Raw genomic sequence first — 15,965 nt, 5'->3', positions numbered from 1 at the left:
GGAAAGAAAGCTTGGCAACCCAATGAGGAACCAAGAGGACATGCAGTATTTTTGAGATTTGGTTGACAACTTTGGATTGTACAATCTCTTCTCACTTCTCTTCATCCTCGCCCATCTATGCACAGCCCCTCCTCACCTGAGGTCCAGTGTGAGCTTTCACCTCCTCAGCCTTCCAACTGCTACTTTATCATTGTCTCCCTTGGATTCCAGCACCCCCCCCACCCTCATCTCTCTATCTGCCCCTCCCCTGCAGTCCTTGGGCCCTGTGCCCAGCATATCTCACCCATCTGCTCTCTCCTTGGCTGCATCCACTTTGTGGGCACATCGCAGATGGTGATCATGGCACACTTAGGAGGGCAGAAGAGATGTGATGTTCTTTTGATGAATCCTTTACACAGAATGAGGATTTGCCTCAAACTGATCACCAGCTTCCATCCTTTTCTGACGCTTCATCAATCTGAACAAACGGTTATGTATATTTATCCTGCTTCAGGAGTATCCTTTCCAAAAAGGCAGCTATAAACAGTTGACACATTCTCGGGAAGAATTGGGCCATCTGCAACATATTTCTTGCAGCCATGACAGGACGTGAGCTCCCTCTCAGAAACTACCACCCGGGGAGTCTGCAGTTGGAGCAACGAACCCAGTGCACACCGCTTATGTGTTTTGCTCAGGTGACTGGAGCGCACCATGTTTGGCAATCCATCACTGGGATGTGATTGGCGACCTTGAGCACACAAGCAGGCTGCACTGATGATGGACAGCTTTATGGAAACCCTAGAAGAGCTAATGTTCTTATGAAGGGATCACTGGCTGAGCAGAAGAAGAACCCCAAGGGTAACTGCCTGAACTCCCAAGCTAAGAAGCTGCCTGTTGGTAGGGAAGATGAGAAGCAGGGCAAGTAGTCAGAGACACACAAAAGAGACTGGTTCGCAAATGGTTGGCAAATTTGTCTTTCTACTAGGACTGAGAGGCTGCTGCAGCCCTCAAGGGGCTGCTGCCTGCTTTATGAATGCCAAGGGGTGTGGCCATAATCAGAATGGGGCCCTGCTCCACTACTGCTCCCCCCAAGCAGTAGCTTATGCAACTCTTGGTGCGCAGAGCCTCATCTACCCTGTCAGTTTTGCAACCCATCAAAAATTGGGTCTCAACCCACTGGTGGGCCTGAGCCACAGGTTGGGATAACGTGATTTCTGGGCACGGTCCCTATTCTCAGCTCTTTGTGCAGGGTCATGATAACATCCCGTGAATGAATTGTTCTGTACATGTTTGGCAATGAAGGTGACCTAGTTTGTTTTTCAACTAGGTCAATATTTCTTTACTGTGCTTGTAGTTGGTCTGTGGAACTCCTTGCCACAGGATGTGGTGATGGCATCGGCCCGGATGCCTTTTAAAGAGGATTGGGCAAGTTTCTGGAGGAAAAATCCATTACGGGTTACAAGCCATGATGCGTATGTGCAACTTCCTGATTTTAGAAATGGGCTATGTCAGATGCAAGGGAGGGCACCAGGATGAGGTCTCTTGTTATCTGGTGTGCTCCCTGGGGCATTTGGTGGGCCGCTGTGAGATACAGGAAGCTGGACTACTGATCCCGTGGGGCTGTTCTTATATTCACATTTCCCCTGGCTGTATCTTCTGTGGAGAACACACTCATACACACCTGCCGATACAGTTACACAAAATGGGGTTTATTGGTGCCAGACTGTGAAAGATCCACCTGAAATGCTGTGCGGTTCTTGAAAGACAGAACCTTTCTGTGATTGTAAAAATCCCCTGGGGGTTTAGAGATCGCCTGCCTACGTGAACCACCTTGAATACAGTCAGAGGAGGAATCCGATGACCAGAGAGGCGGTATAGAAATATTAGTATTCTTATTATTTTCCCTGACTTCAGGACACTTTTTCCCCATCCTATCCCATTTTCCAGTGTGGCTGCAGCTGTGCCAAGGGGGCGCGCACTGCACCCTGTACTGGAGTGGCCTCCTGAAGGGCTGGGAACACCTGCTCCCTGGCCTTGGGGCTGCATTGGGGCTGCACTGCTGCTGGAGAGGATCGGGCCCCGAGTCTTTGCTCTCTGCAAACCGAAGGCGATCCCCCGACACGCCCTTCCTGAAAGAGAGGGAAGCTCCGCTGCAGGGAAATGTGACTGTGAGCTCCTGGAGGGCAGCGACCTCGAGGCGCGCCCGCAGCAGCCACGGGAGCATCCTCTGCGGGCCCCCTCCCGGCACAGCGCCTGTTGACAGCACCCAGGCAGGCAGGCAGGCGCTCAAGCGGTGGGGCCTCACCCCGGCAGGGGAAGGCTCCGCCTGCTGAGCTTCCGCCCGTCGAGGAAGCCGCAGCTGCCAAGACAGCCCAGCCCAGCCCAGCCCAGCCCAGCCCAGCCAGGCGCGCTCCGAGGAGGGCGGCGCTGCTCTGCCGGGGCGGGCAGGAGGAGGAGCAGCGGAAGGAAGGCTGCGGCAGCCGGGAAGGAGGTCGGTGTCGTGGGCGGGGCGGAGCGCAGCGCAGCAGCCCCTCCGGCCAGGCGGAGCGTGGAGAGCCCGCTGCGAGGTCGGCTTTCGGGGGGATCGGTAGAGCAGAGCAGGGCAGGGGCTCCTCTGGGCGGTCTTCAGTGCATCCTGCCATTTGCAGCCAGTGGCGTACCTGGGGGGGGCAGGCACTGAGTCGTGCGGGGAGCCTCCCCGCCCGGAATGGCTCCGAAGGAGAAGGGCTGCCTGCACGACTCAGTGCCTGGCACCCCCCTAGCTACGCCACGGGCCAGCTGCGGCCTTCCTGCGGACCACCTTCCTGATGGCTGCTTCAGTGGCCTTTCTTGCCCAGGGAGGAGATGTGCTGGGCGGCCCCCAACCCTGCTGGCCCTGGCCCTTCAGAGCCCCCTGCCCTGCAGAAGTGCCAGAGGCCGACATCTCTTGGGAGCTGATGCACTTTGTGGAGTCTGGGCCACAGCGATGGACATAATTCTGGTCAAGCGCACTGATGACGGTGCAGTCATCTCTCCCTGTGTGTGCACCATAACTGAGGGCTGTGGGGCAGCTGTGGCAAAGCACCGCTTCCCAGCATGTTCACACATCTGTGTGTAGCTTGCGAGTCTTCCCTGCAGCCTGGATCTGTGCAAAATGTGCCTGTCTGAGCCTCACGCAAGACACTGCTTCTCTGCCGTTTTAGGAGCCGCAAGCCCCAGGTGCCAAGGATGCTGGGGGGCGCCCGGCTGCTCTGCCAGAGGCCTCTGGGCTGGACTGTGCCAGCAACACTCCGGGCGTGGCTTTCCACCTGTGGCCTGGATTCTGTGGCGCACTCCAAGGAAGCAGAACGCAAGGGAGGCCTGGGAGACTTCCATGCTAAGTTGACTGAGGGCCCCTCCCTGCAGCATTTCCTGCAAGAAGCTGCCCCTGTGCAGGCCGGTCACCACTTGCTGGCTGAAGATGACCCAGCGCCCTATCTTGACCCTGGCACCTTGGCAGAGGCACCAAGCAAAGGTCTGTACTGCTGCTTTGCCCTGGCCGATCACACACCACCTTGAGCAAAGATCCTCTTTGACCTCGGAAGAGGAACTGCTGTACCCGAGTTCATTTAGGAAAAAGGGGGAGGGTCCTGAAGGGGGGGTGAGTTCTGTCTGGTCCTCTGAACTGGGGGGTCCAGCCCCAGAACATGTCTTCTGTGGCAGAGCTCAGCCTGGGAAGATCCAATTAGTCAGAGCGCACCTGAGCCCTGCAGGCTCCTTCTCACCCACTGCCTGCCTACATGGCCGGGTCAGTGGGCAGGTGCATTCTTAGTGGATGCCCATCTAAAAACTGCCAGGGCTCAAGATGAGCTTCTGTTGGGAGTGCTTCAGGGGCAGAATATTTCCTTCCTTTGGGTCAGGCAGTTTGATGTGCAAAGTCTGCAGAGGGGTGAGTGAGCCCCAAGGAGCCCACCGTTTCCCATTCCTTTCTCCCTGTTCCAGTGTACCTGGAGACGTACGGCTGTCAGATGAATGTCAGCGATACTGAGATTGCCTGGTCCATCCTTCAGAGGAGTGGCTACCTGAGGACCAGGAGGCTGGAGGAGGTACGTGTGCTGGGGATGGCTTGTGGCAGCCACATAGTCAGGTGTGCCACAGGAGCAGCGTGTGGTCAGAGAGCTGCCCCCCTCCCAGGATCACTTACAGCTCTTCATGCTACACACCTGACTTTGGGCCCCAGCCTGCTCTGCACCCACGCAAAGGATTCTGGGGCGCACCTCTAGATCAACCGATCCCAGAAGCACTTGTAAAGGGTGGCATATAACTAACGTAAGTCTAGAAGAGGTGGGCTGCAAGTTATTATTATTATTATTATTAACAGTATTTATATACCGCTTTTCAACTAAAAAGTTCACAAAGCGGTTTACAGAGAAAAATCAACTAACTAAATGGCTCCCTGTCCCAAAAGGGCTCACAATCTAAAAAGATGCAAATGAATACCAGCAGATAGCCTCTAGAACAGACAGTGCTGGGGTGAGGTGGGCCAGTTACTCTCCCCCTGCTAAAAAAAAAAGGAGCACCCACTTGAAAAAGTGCCTCTTACCCAATTAGCAGGGGTTAAGTTGGGGTGGTCGTGTCTCCCCACCTAGAAATAAGGAGCCTGACCTTGTGCTGCTGGCCCTTGCATGATTCAGCACATGTCTCACTTTTGCCTAGTACCTGCATTCATGCCATACTGTGGTTTTTAACCTGTAAATTCTCTCTGAGGGGAACTCAGAAGTCATGAAAGGGGCTGAGCAACTCAGGAGCACTTGGAGAATCAGACTTAGCCCTTTGGCTCAGTTTGCAACTGCAGCCTGCCCTCTGCCATGCAGTCTCAAAGGTTTTATTTTCCCTTGAAATAGTCTGGGGATTCTAACTCATGTTTTGGGGCTGGCGTCCTGCTCCAGTCAGATCCGGTTGGCCTTGTGCAGAGAACAGTGCCTTCTTCTGGAACCCTCCAGCTTTTGAAATCAACACTTTCTTCCTCTCTCCTTTCCATTAGGCTGATGTGATTCTCCTTGTCACGTGTTCAATCAGGTAAGGAATTATCTCCTAGTTGCTTTGGTTCTGGACATGGTGCGGAAGGAGGTTCCCCAGTAGGCAAGTGTGTTTTGGAAGTGAGACTCATGCTATGTATTTCCTGGTCCAAGGCAGAACTGCTGGGTTGACATGGTCTGCTCCTGTGAAAAGTGTGAGCTGCTGTAGTGTCATGGCTGAGACATGAACTGGGAAGGCCTGGCTGTGATCTCACAAGCTGTCCATGAGCAAACCCTGAGACACCCTCGGGCTTCTGTTGCCAGAACGGAACATTGCTGGCCTGCTTTACAGGGTTGTTGTGGGAGATGGGTATGCAGTACTCTCAGCATTAAGACAAGGGCTATATATGTATGGTGACAATGTGAAAGGCCAGTCTGGAAAACTCCACAGAGCCTCTGAGACTGGCCGCAAGGAACTGGGAAGACTTTCCAGCCTGTGCACAAGAGATGCTGCGTCTGGCAAAGGCTGTTGCTGAGGTTTCTCACCTTGCAGGGAGAAAGCGGAGCAGACCATCTGGAACCGCCTTCGCCACCTCACGGCTCTGAAGTCCAAGCGGCCGCCAACGCAAGCGCCTCTGCGGATTGGAATTCTAGGTAAGGGGGAGTAAGAGCCCCCCCCACACACACACATGCTGTTGCAGGCAGGAGGAGCAGAAATGGGAAGCCTCTTGGAGCAAGGGATGAAGGTGACCGGCTCAGTGCTGGAGCCCCTGCCTGAGGATCTCAGCAGGCCCAGCCTCTCCAGGCAGTGCTAGAGAACCCTCTTCTCTGCCTTGGACCCTGGATCGCTTCTCCCAGTCTGGGTAGGCAGCCCTGAGCTGGCTGAGGGCCTGGCTCTGCGGGAGGCAGCCTGTATGTCAGTGAGCATGTGTGGTCACCACCTGGGCCCTGCAGTCAGTGAGCTCCCCCCTTGGCCCCTTTTTTCTGGAGAGTGCAGATTCTGAGCTGACAGTGGCCCTGAGTCACAAGACTAGGGAGTGGGTTTTGATTCCCGTTCTTTCCCAGTTTCACAATCAGCAGATACTGCAAATCCTCTTCCAGATTTTTACTTGCTGACCCCTCCCCCTACTCAGTTGGCATATCCCTGTTTTGACATTCCGGTCCCGACTTCCCCTTCTCCTGCAGGCTGCATGGCCAAGAGGCTGAAAGAGAAGATCCTGGACCAGGAAAGGCTGGTGGACCTGGTGGCTGGCCCGGACGCTTATCGTGACCTTCCCCGGCTCCTGGCAGTGGCCAGATCTGGCCAGCAGGCTGCCAATGTCCTTTTGTCTCTGGATGAGACTTATGCAGACATCTTGCCTGTGCACACCAATGGCAGTGGCACATCTGCATTTGTGTAAGAACTGGATGCCTTTTCTGCCCCTTTGATTGGCTCAGGATTAGAGGAATGGGGAGTTTGGAGGAACTGTGAACGCCCCTGAATTCGTCTTAACTGAGCTTAGCTGTCCTAGGGACACGTACAGCTGACGAGTGCTGGCTGTTTTAAGGGCCGTGCTCCAGGCGTGAAACTCTCTTTATAAAAAGCTCCAGGCTTGGAGATTTTGTTTAAAAAGCAGGTTATCAGTCCTCATGTTTGTGGGTGCAGTTTGGGGAAAAATGCAGTCTGCTTAAGCTTGGAAAGAACGGTTGGGGCTTCTAAGCTCCCTCCCAGGCCACCCTGAGCTCCTGGTGCTTTCTCCCTTCCACCTCCCCAGGGAGCGGCCTGCTGGAGTACGCTGAATTTCCACAGATAATTCAGTCATATCACTGGAACAGAATATGGACATGATGTAAAAGTACATACTTTGTGGCATTTTTACTGGTTGCAGACTTTGGCATTGGGGTGACCCAGAAGACATCCAGCTGCACACTAAGATTGGGGTTGTGTGACCAATGGAATCGCTTGGGTGGGTTTTGTGACCAGTGGTTTGGGGGTGGAGGGGAGGTTGGAACCAGGCCCATGATAGCTAGCTATCATTAGTTAGCTCCGGCGGCTACACTGGCTGCCAGTTCTGTTCCGGGCCCAATTCAAGGTGCTAGTTTTGACTTTTAAAGCCCTCTACGGCTCGGGTCCGGGGTATTTGAGGGACCGCCTCCGTCCCTACAATCCTGCCCGTGCTCTTAGATCATCTGGGGGAGCCCTTTTGACTGTGCCGCCACTAAGAGATGTGAGAGGGGCGGCGGCCAGGAAGAGGGCCTTCTCGGTGGTGGCCCCTGAACTGTGGAATACCCTCCCCTTAGAACTGAGAACTGCTCCCTCGTTGCTAACGTTTCGGCGTGGACTGAAGACCTTTTTATTTCAAAAAGCTTTTAATGGTTGACAGGCTGGCTGGCGTTCTTGCTTTTATATGAAAATCCACGGGGTTTGTTTGTTTTTAGATTTTTTTAATTGTTAATTGTTTTTAATGTTGTATTTTTTTAAAAATGTTGTAAGGCATTGTGCCCTTGTGTGCCCGTTGGGCAAAAAGGCGGGGTACAAATTAATAAAATAATAATAAATAAATAAATAAATAAATAAATAAATAAATGATAACTCTAGCCAGCCTGGCCAGTACCTGCTCCCACCCACCTGACTCCTCCCCCTCCCCCCACAGGTCCATAATGCGCGGTTGTGACAACATGTGCAGCTACTGCATTGTGCCCTTTACGCGTGGCCGTGAGCGGAGCCGCCCTGTTGCCTCTATCCTCCAGGAAGTGCAGATGCTGTCAGACCAGGTGAGGTGGCCCTTTTCCTCCCTGCCCTGCTGTAGGTGGGTACCTTGCTAAGCATGGCTCCCTCCTGTTAGAGTGAAGATGGGTCTGATTCCTCCCCCTTTCCCTGGCTTTGCGGTTTGTATGGCCAGTGGGCATACAAGCAAACCAAACTCTTGTTTGGCCCTCAGTCTTTATCTGATGTTAAGGTGTAAACATCGGCTTCCAGCGTTCCCTCCTCCAACCAAATGATCTGCCTCTCCCCCTCCCCCCCCGAAAAGTGTGCTTGTGCACCTCATTCTTCTGCTGCCTCCATGTCTGTCACTTCCTCCTGCCTGCTGCTTCAAAGCAAACTGGGCAGGAACAGGGAAGTACTCTTGAAGAAGTGGGTGCTGTTGGGCGGGGGCAGAGGGGCCGGGACCCTGTTCTAGCCATGATGTGGTTGCAGTCGCCCCCTGCTGTTTCCAGCCTCACTGCCACAATCCTTGACTCCTGGCTGCAGTGTTGGAGGCTGCCACCGCAGTCCTCCTTGGAAGATCCTGCCACCTCAAACAGCAAGGGTGGCATTAGTGAAAAGACTTGGTGCCACTTTTCTTCCCTATTCCTTATTTTTGTTTTGTGTATGAAAGGGGGAAGGGAGTCCATAATTACAAAAAAGGAAATTGAAATGAATAATAATAATAATTATTAACAGTATTTATATACTGCTTTTCAACTAAAAGTTCACAAAGCGGTTTAGAGAGAAAAATCAACTAACTAAATGGCTCCCTGTCCCAAAAGGGCTCACAATCTAAAAAGATGCAAAAGAATACCAGCAGACAGCCACTAGAACAGACACTGCTGGAGTGTGGCGGGCCAGTTACTCTCCCCCTGCTAAAAGAAGGAGCACCCACTTGAAAAAGTGCCTCTTACCCAATTAGCAGGGAATAACAAATTCAAGCTAAATTGCTTTTTAAAAAAGGTATATATAAGCAATCAAAATACTTGATGCTCCTGATTGCAGTCAGCCTCAGCAATTGCACTGTTTTGGCTCTGGCAGAAGGGCACTCCTGAGAGTGTTTCAAAGGTGGCGCCTTTGGCATCAGCGACGGATGTGCACAGTCTCTGCTTCTGGGGGTGGGGGTCCCTTCCCTGACTGACTTGCTTGCCTCCCCTTGCAGGGCGTGAAAGAGGTGACCCTCCTGGGCCAGAACGTCAATAGCTATCGCGATACCTCCGAGGTCCAGTTCCTCTCAACAGCACCGACTCACCTGAGCCGTGGTTTCAGCACCGTCTACCGAGCCAAGCAGGGCGGCTTGCGTTTTGCCAGCCTCCTGGACCGGGTGTCTGCCGTGGACCCTGAGATGAGGATTCGCTTCACTTCCCCCCACCCCAAGGACTTCCCAGACGAGGCGGGTGCAACGCTGGGCTCGCTGGCCTGGAGCCGGCCCTGCTTGCCACTCATCACTTGGCTGCAGCCGAATAGCTAGTGACGCTCTGCTGTGCTGTTCCTGGCAGGTCTTCCAGCTTATGCGGGAGAGGCGCAACCTCTGCAAACAGCTGCACCTTCCAGTCCAAAGTGGCAGCACTCGGATCCTGGAGGCCATGAAGAGGGGGTGAGTGAGTGTGGGGGGTGGGGGAGAGAGAGATTGGACACCATTGAGCATGAAAGAGGGAGAGACTGGACATTGTTGAGCGTGGTTGGAGACCTAGACCTGGCCAGTGGCAGCTGTAGAAAAGGGTGGCCTCCAGTTTCAAGAGATTCCAAATATTGGTGCCCTTCAGCAGAACATCAGCACACCTCAAGTCCCTTTTCAACTGCACAAAAGGCAGGTTGCTGTTGCTCACTGTCAGGCCGCTGCCAAGAGCAGCAGCAGTGGCCCTGGGAGGCCCACAAGCGCTGGTAAGTCAGCAGTGGGCTGACTGTGCTGTGGGCAGGGACAGGGAGGAACCAGGGGGCATGTTGAGGGACGAGCAGGGGGCTAAATCCAGCTGCAGTCGTGCACACTGGATCTTATCCTCCCCTTTTGGAACCTTCCCCACCCCCTTTCTCTTGGACATATGCCACCAAAATGGCTGGTGTAAGTCTGAGGAGACCCCTCGGTCATTGGGCAGCCCGCTGGGGGTCAGTAAAGATTGACTTACCTCTGGCACACATTCTGATTCCCCCTCCCCCTGCCATAGCATGGAGCGCAGCCTCTATTGGCATAGCTGCAGGCTGTAAGGTGCCGGGGGATAGAACTGGGCAGCAGATGTACCAGATTGTCACTCGACTAAAGGAGTCTCTGTTGGTTGAGGAACTCTGCATAATCTTGCATGTGACTTAAACTCTAGTTTTGGACACCCCCCCCCCCCAAAAAAAAACACCTCTTATTTTAGTGTGGTAGGTGTTGAAGTCATATTAAGCACTGTCTTGGGACAAGGCATGTGAGGGAAAGCAGGATGCCTCTTCCAAGATGGTTCCTGGCACCTGCAGTTTTGATTACATCTATGAATATTCCTTTTAAAACAAAAGCCAATTGAACAGCAGTGCCCTTTGAATCCATTAAGAGTTTAATTGATCTTTTAAAAGTTATGGCCTTAAAACATGTCCTTGTTCCTTTGCGACTTAGTGCTGAACAGTGGCGTAGCTAATGATCGTGTAGCCCGGTGCCAAGTTCAGAGTGTTGCCCCGGAAGTTATGTCACAACCAGAAGTGACATCATGCCTGAGTTTTTAAAAAAGTGAAAATTGGGAGGAAACCACCTCCTCCCCCCCAGCAGCTCACCACCCACTAGCTCTGCTGCCTCCCCCCCCCCAGTCAGTGGCATAGCTAAGGCATATATCTGCTACCTGGGGCCAAAGAAGATTTTGTAGCCCCCCTGCATGACAAAATCAAATTTAATTAAGTAAATAAGTAAAATGTTATTGGTTCCATGCTGTATCATAACAACATGTCATTGGCACTCAGAACAATCAGTCTCATAGGTCAGTTTGGAGTTAAGCAAATCCACTTTTTGTTCCACAAGGCAGTTGTGTTTTCATTTTCTGGTTAATTGGCCATAACTTTTGATGGAATACAGATATTCCAGTGCTGTTTGTTGCATTGTATTCTGCATTAAATTACCTTTCCAATGTATTATTCATCCATACCAAGATTTTCACAATTTTGGTTACTAGTGTCAAGCTTAGCTTGTTACACCCCTAAAGCTTGATGCCCGGTGCAACTCCTACCCCCTGCACCCCCTTAGCTACGCCACTGGCGCTGAAGCACCTTGGCTGCCTAACTTGGCTCTCTCCCCAGGTACACAAGGGAGGCTTACCTGGAACTTGTACGCCACGCCCGAGATTTCTTACCTGGTAGGTGGCACTTGTTGCTTGATGGGGATCTTCAAGCAGAAGCTCAACAGGTACCTACTAGTGGTGCTCTGGGAAGATTTCCTGGTACAGGCAGGGAGTTCGACTAGATGACCTTGTGGTAACCCTTCCAACTTGGTGATTCTGTGTGGCTTCGCTCATTGCCATCCTCGCACAACTTGTGACTCCCATTGAGTCATTTTGAACCAGGTATCTTGGCTCTTTGTGGGGCGGGGGGGGGGAGGCTCTTGCCTTTGTCTTCTATTTTGAGGTTTTCCCAGGTATCTGCCTGATCATAGTTGAGGAAGCAGGATGCTGGGCTCATTGGGCCCACGTGGGTCAGATCCTGTAGCAACCAGGCTCTTCTGGTGTCCCCCCTCTAGATGTCAGCCTCAGCAGCGATTTCATTGCTGGCTTCTGTGGGGAGACTGAAGCAGACCACCAGCAGACAGTGTCCCTCCTGCGTGAGGTCTGCTACAACACTGCCTTCATTTTTGCCTACAGCATGCGGCAGGTGAGCGCTTTGCACTATACAAAATTGACTGGATACATTCTGTGATCACTTGTCCAGGGAAGGGGTTCTGAAGGTAGCAAATGGGGTCGAAGGTTGACAGATTCCTTGGCTCCTCACTCGAGTTCCCCTTGAACTGGAGTTCAGTGAACAGCTTGAGCTGAACGGCTCTCTGGCACAGACTTCTCAGAGCTCCTGAGGGAAGTTGTTTCAAATATGAACCAGTTTTGAACTCTTTATTTGGGGTCACAGAGTCCAGATTTTCTTGGTGCAAGGTTTTGAGTTATTAATTTAAGAGACAGAATTCTCCAGCTCTGTGGACACCTTTAGACAGCATGTGAAATTCCGGCTAGGCTGTGAAAGTGGCAGGAACTGGCTTGGGCAGCCTGTAATCCCAAGGGGTGGGAGGGGAAGTATGCACTTGGGCGCATAAATCTGCAGTGTTGCGAGATCCAGTCCCATTGGACTTAATGGCTGTGTATTGGGTAGGGACTGCAAGTGGATTTGCTGCACAGGTGTATAATCTGCAGTGATTGTCAAAGGGCCTCCACTTTGCTCTTTAAGAAACCCAGCTTTCTGGTCCTGATACTTGTTGAAGGAAACTTGCAGCTTCCCCCATGATTGCCCTTTCCACCCCTCTGCTGCTCCTTTTCTGACCCCCCCCAATTCTAAATTATTCAGACAATGGAAGCAGAGTAAATGCAGCAGAGCTATGGAGATAGTCTGAATATGCATCATGCACTCCAGCCACTGGGGCTATAGGTGCAAAATGCACATGAGCCCATAAGAGACCTGGAGTAGCTTCTGCATCTGGTTCATTGGTGCCTTGTGCCCTAGAAAACACGGGCATTCCACCGGCTGCAAGATGATGTGCCATCTGAAGTGAAGCAGCGACGCCTGAAGGAGCTCATGACCGTGTTCCGGGAGGAAGCTGCCAGGGCCAATGCAGCTGCTGTGGGTCGCCTGCAAGTGGTTTTGGTGGAGGGGGTGAGTATCCTTGTGCCCAAAGCCCTCAGAGCTTGCAGGGACAAGCATCCCATCTTTGCTGCCTCTGAGGGCCAAGCAAGATGTGGCCAAGGCACTTGCCTTGCAGTCAGGTGCACAATTCAGTGCTGGTTTTTCTAGGTTCATTTCTGTCCCGCACTTCAGCATACAAGTGGTTTCAGGCCAGCCTGCAGTTTCAGAGATAAAACCAGGTAATCCAGTTTAAAAATCTAAGAACACTGCCAAAGAAGACTAAAAACTCAGGTGGTATAAAGCAAATTGGCAGCTTAAAACACCTAAAGCCTAGAAAAATAGAAAAAAGATAGTGGGGAGGGGGTGTTGCTTTAATCCCGAAAAGGGCACGAGAGTGGGGGGTGACCCTCCCCAGCATGAACCTTCCTGTGAACCAGGCTAGAAAAAAATGCAGCGAACTGCAAGGAGGAAAAGCAGCAGGCCCGGGTGAGGTCAAAACTGCCCCCCCCCAACCTCTTTTGTGTGAACAGGGCAGGCACCATGACACCAGTAGCTGCTCTGGCCCTTGAGTGCTCCCAGGCAGTGGGGTCAGCCCAAACACTTAGGTTGGTGCATCAGCCCTGAACAGAGCCCTCTCAGCCCGATCTCTGTGGTCTTTCCTGCCTTGATCCCAATGGGGAACCTGTGTCTGGATGACGCGTGTGTAGCAATCACGAGTTGAAGCAATGAAGAGTCCAGCTGTCAGCTTACGTGTGAAGGGCTAGACCTGCTTTTCTGAGACTGCCCAAGCTTTTTATTACTGTCTCCTAAAACAATCTACAACTAGGCTTGAGATGCTCTCAGCCACTGATAAAGAAGGTTCCTCAGGCAACAATAAAATTCTTTACTTCTGACTATTAACCTCTTCTCTCTAAACTATAGCTTATCCTGGTTCTCCCCTGCGCTGGGCCCCTTGCATTCAATTTCTCATAACAAAGAAAACTTCCAAGGATGAGAGAAGAGAAGAAGGAAGGGAGAGAGGGGAGGGGGGTATTCCCGCCCAAATGGTTGTCATGTTTCACCAAAAGCTCAGAAACCCAGAGCTTCTGCACTACTATACTGCTATATTAAACCACAGCGTGGCCATCCCCATGTCATCTTTTTTTAAAGCCAGGTGCTTCTTGCTACGGCCATGGCAAGAAATGACGTGTGTGTGTGTGTGTGTGTGTGGTGCTCCTGCTTTTCATCTTGATTGTGTGCTTCAAACTAGATACCTTTACAGACTCCAGAACCACCGGTGCATAAGAGCATTTTGTGAGCATGTCAGAATCCAGTGGGACAGTTCGATTTTTTTTCTGGGGGTTTCAGAAGGAGACGGAATGGGTTCTGCAAGTTAACACTCCTCTTCTTGGCCTTCTAGCTGAGCAAGCGCTCCCCCTCAGAAAAGTGCGGCCGGAATGACGGAAACCTCAGAGTGATCTTCCCCGACGTGGAGCTGGGTGACGGCACAGGAACTGTGGCCCGAGCCCAGCCGGGCGACTATGTGCTTGTCAAGGTGACTTGCCTAGCTGGGACCTCCTGAATTTTATTTTTTTCCATGGCACAGTTGCCTGGAAGCTGCTCTCCAACAGTCCTCAAAACCCCCGTTCTGTCATGTCACATGTTGAATCACACAAGAATTACCTGGCTGGGTCCAGTTGATAGTCTAGCAAGAGCAGCCGGCCACAGGTCACTCTGAGGAGGAGGAAGAAGAGGCACCTGATCGCCAATCGAGAAACACCCTTCCTCCTGGTCCCTGATTGGCCAGAGGAGCTGGATGGGGAGGTTTTGCTGGAGAGAGAGAGAGAGAGAGAGAGAGAATTTCTCCCTCCCAGTCCTTTGACCAGAAAGGCTTCCTCTCTCCCCTTCCTGGTGCTGAGATGAAGAAAGCCTGTGGGAAGACATGAGGTGGCATCGAGAGCAATGCTTCTGTGAACAGGAGGGACATTCTGGGCAAGGCCCTTTGCATGCTGTTACAAAGATACCACCCAAGAGATGTTCTGGTGTGGGAGGAATGTGAGCTCAGGATGTTGGCGAAACCAAATTCCTGGGTGAGGCAGGTGCTTGGACATCCTGCTGCTCCTTTCATTCTGGGGCACATGTGGCAAGCCATAATTTTGCCCCTTCCAGAGAAGCAGTCATGTTAATATCTAACAGCAGAAATGGACTTTTGTGGCTCCTTAAAGAGGAACGGACTTGTCTGAGCAGAAACCAATGTGGTCTAGAGCCCACCATCAGGTGCAAGGCTAGTGCTGGTTGGTAGACCTTGGGGGGGGAGGTACTAGCAGAAACAAATTAGGTGGTCTAAAGCACTACCTCTTTTCCTCCAGCCTGCCCAAATGTTATGCTGGAGGTGGGCAGGCCTGCTCAGAGTCCCCCAGCCCTGCCCTCTGACATGATCTGGGAATGACAGGCTGGAGAGGGAGTTTCCTCTGTTGTGGTGCTCCAGCTTGGGTTTGTCCTTGGGGGAGGGCCTGAGGGGATTACCAGGTGACTTGATCCAGTCTGCTTGGATTGGTTAACTGTGTGTTTGAGCTGTGGTAAGGCTGCCATGCAAATGTTAAAATTGCTGTCTTTTTCTTTTTGTGTGCCATATTCCCCCTCCAGATCTCCTCTGCCAGCTCGCAGACCCTGAAGGGCACCCCCCTCTGCAGAACCACGCTGAAGGAATCTGCAGCCTTCTACTGATGCAGCCCTCTGAACAGGGGACGAAGGTTGCCCACCCCCGCAGAGGAATGCAGAACTGGTACTGGAGAAGAAACGACCCCTTGGCTCTTCCTTGGTCAGACTCTGTGCTCACCATTAGCCAGGTTGCCTGCTGATGGGGTCAGCCCTACCATCAACCCTCCAGTCCTCCTGCTGCTCTGCCCGAATAAACAGCTTCCTGGTGAGGTTTCATATTGTTGAACTCGTGTAAAGCCATACAAGAGGTCTGATGGGGAGCAACCAAGGAAGACATGGGGAAGGGTGGAAATAGTGGTCTGGTCAATTAAAGCACAGTCTTAAAGCACTGATTTCCCCCCTTTCCTTCGGTATTAATATATTTTAGTTTGTGATGCTGTTTCTGGGTGTTAGTATTTGCAGCAAGCTGCTCTTGTGCCTTCGAAGTGAGTGGAATGGCAGGGTACACATTTTTAAATATAAACACTAGTGGTAGCAATTAGTGTCCAAGGCCAGGGGGGAAGGGAAGGGCCCCACTAACCTGGGGAGGGACTTTGGTAGAAGCTTTATGAAAGACCAGGTGTACAGTGTCAGCTGAGTCACCTGTATCCATGTGCATGTTGACATTTAGAAGAGTTCCAGGGGCATGCTGAGGCAGGGCTCAAGTACGGAAACTGGAAACCCTGCTGGTTGTCCGTCAGCAAGGCCCAGTCTTCTACTTGTTGTGCTCTGGCCTATCCAGAACAGGTGTGAAGCTGACCAGCTTGTTATTTCCCATGTCTTTCTTGGATCCTTCCTTGAATATCAGTGTTGTTGCA

The 15,965-nt window shown here is 52.2% G+C and overlaps 1 protein-coding gene across 1 annotated transcript; it reads left to right on the top strand.

Moving 5' to 3' along the window:
• Window positions 1-2,487: 2,487 nt before the first annotated feature.
• CDK5RAP1 (CDK5 regulatory subunit associated protein 1) lies at window positions 2,488-15,384 on the top strand. The gene is made up of 14 exons (XM_066625774.1): window positions 2,488-2,546; window positions 3,162-3,472; window positions 3,940-4,043; window positions 4,982-5,016; window positions 5,509-5,609; window positions 6,141-6,351; window positions 7,589-7,709; window positions 8,846-9,076; window positions 9,183-9,280; window positions 10,948-11,003; window positions 11,384-11,514; window positions 12,349-12,498; window positions 13,868-14,002; window positions 15,094-15,384. The coding sequence occupies exons 2-14, from the start codon at window positions 3,187-3,189 to the stop codon at window positions 15,172-15,174; spliced, it is 1,740 nt and encodes a 579-aa protein (XP_066481871.1). The 5' UTR covers window positions 2,488-2,546; window positions 3,162-3,186; the 3' UTR covers window positions 15,175-15,384.
• Window positions 15,385-15,965: the final 581 nt, after the last annotated feature.

The sequence above is a fragment of the Tiliqua scincoides genome, chromosome 4 (assembly GCF_035046505.1).
Source record: "Tiliqua scincoides isolate rTilSci1 chromosome 4, rTilSci1.hap2, whole genome shotgun sequence".
NCBI lineage: Eukaryota > Metazoa > Chordata > Lepidosauria > Squamata > Scincidae > Tiliqua > Tiliqua scincoides.
The sequence above is the reverse complement of the archived record's forward strand: the minus strand, read 5'-3'. Positions and strand labels throughout refer to the sequence as shown.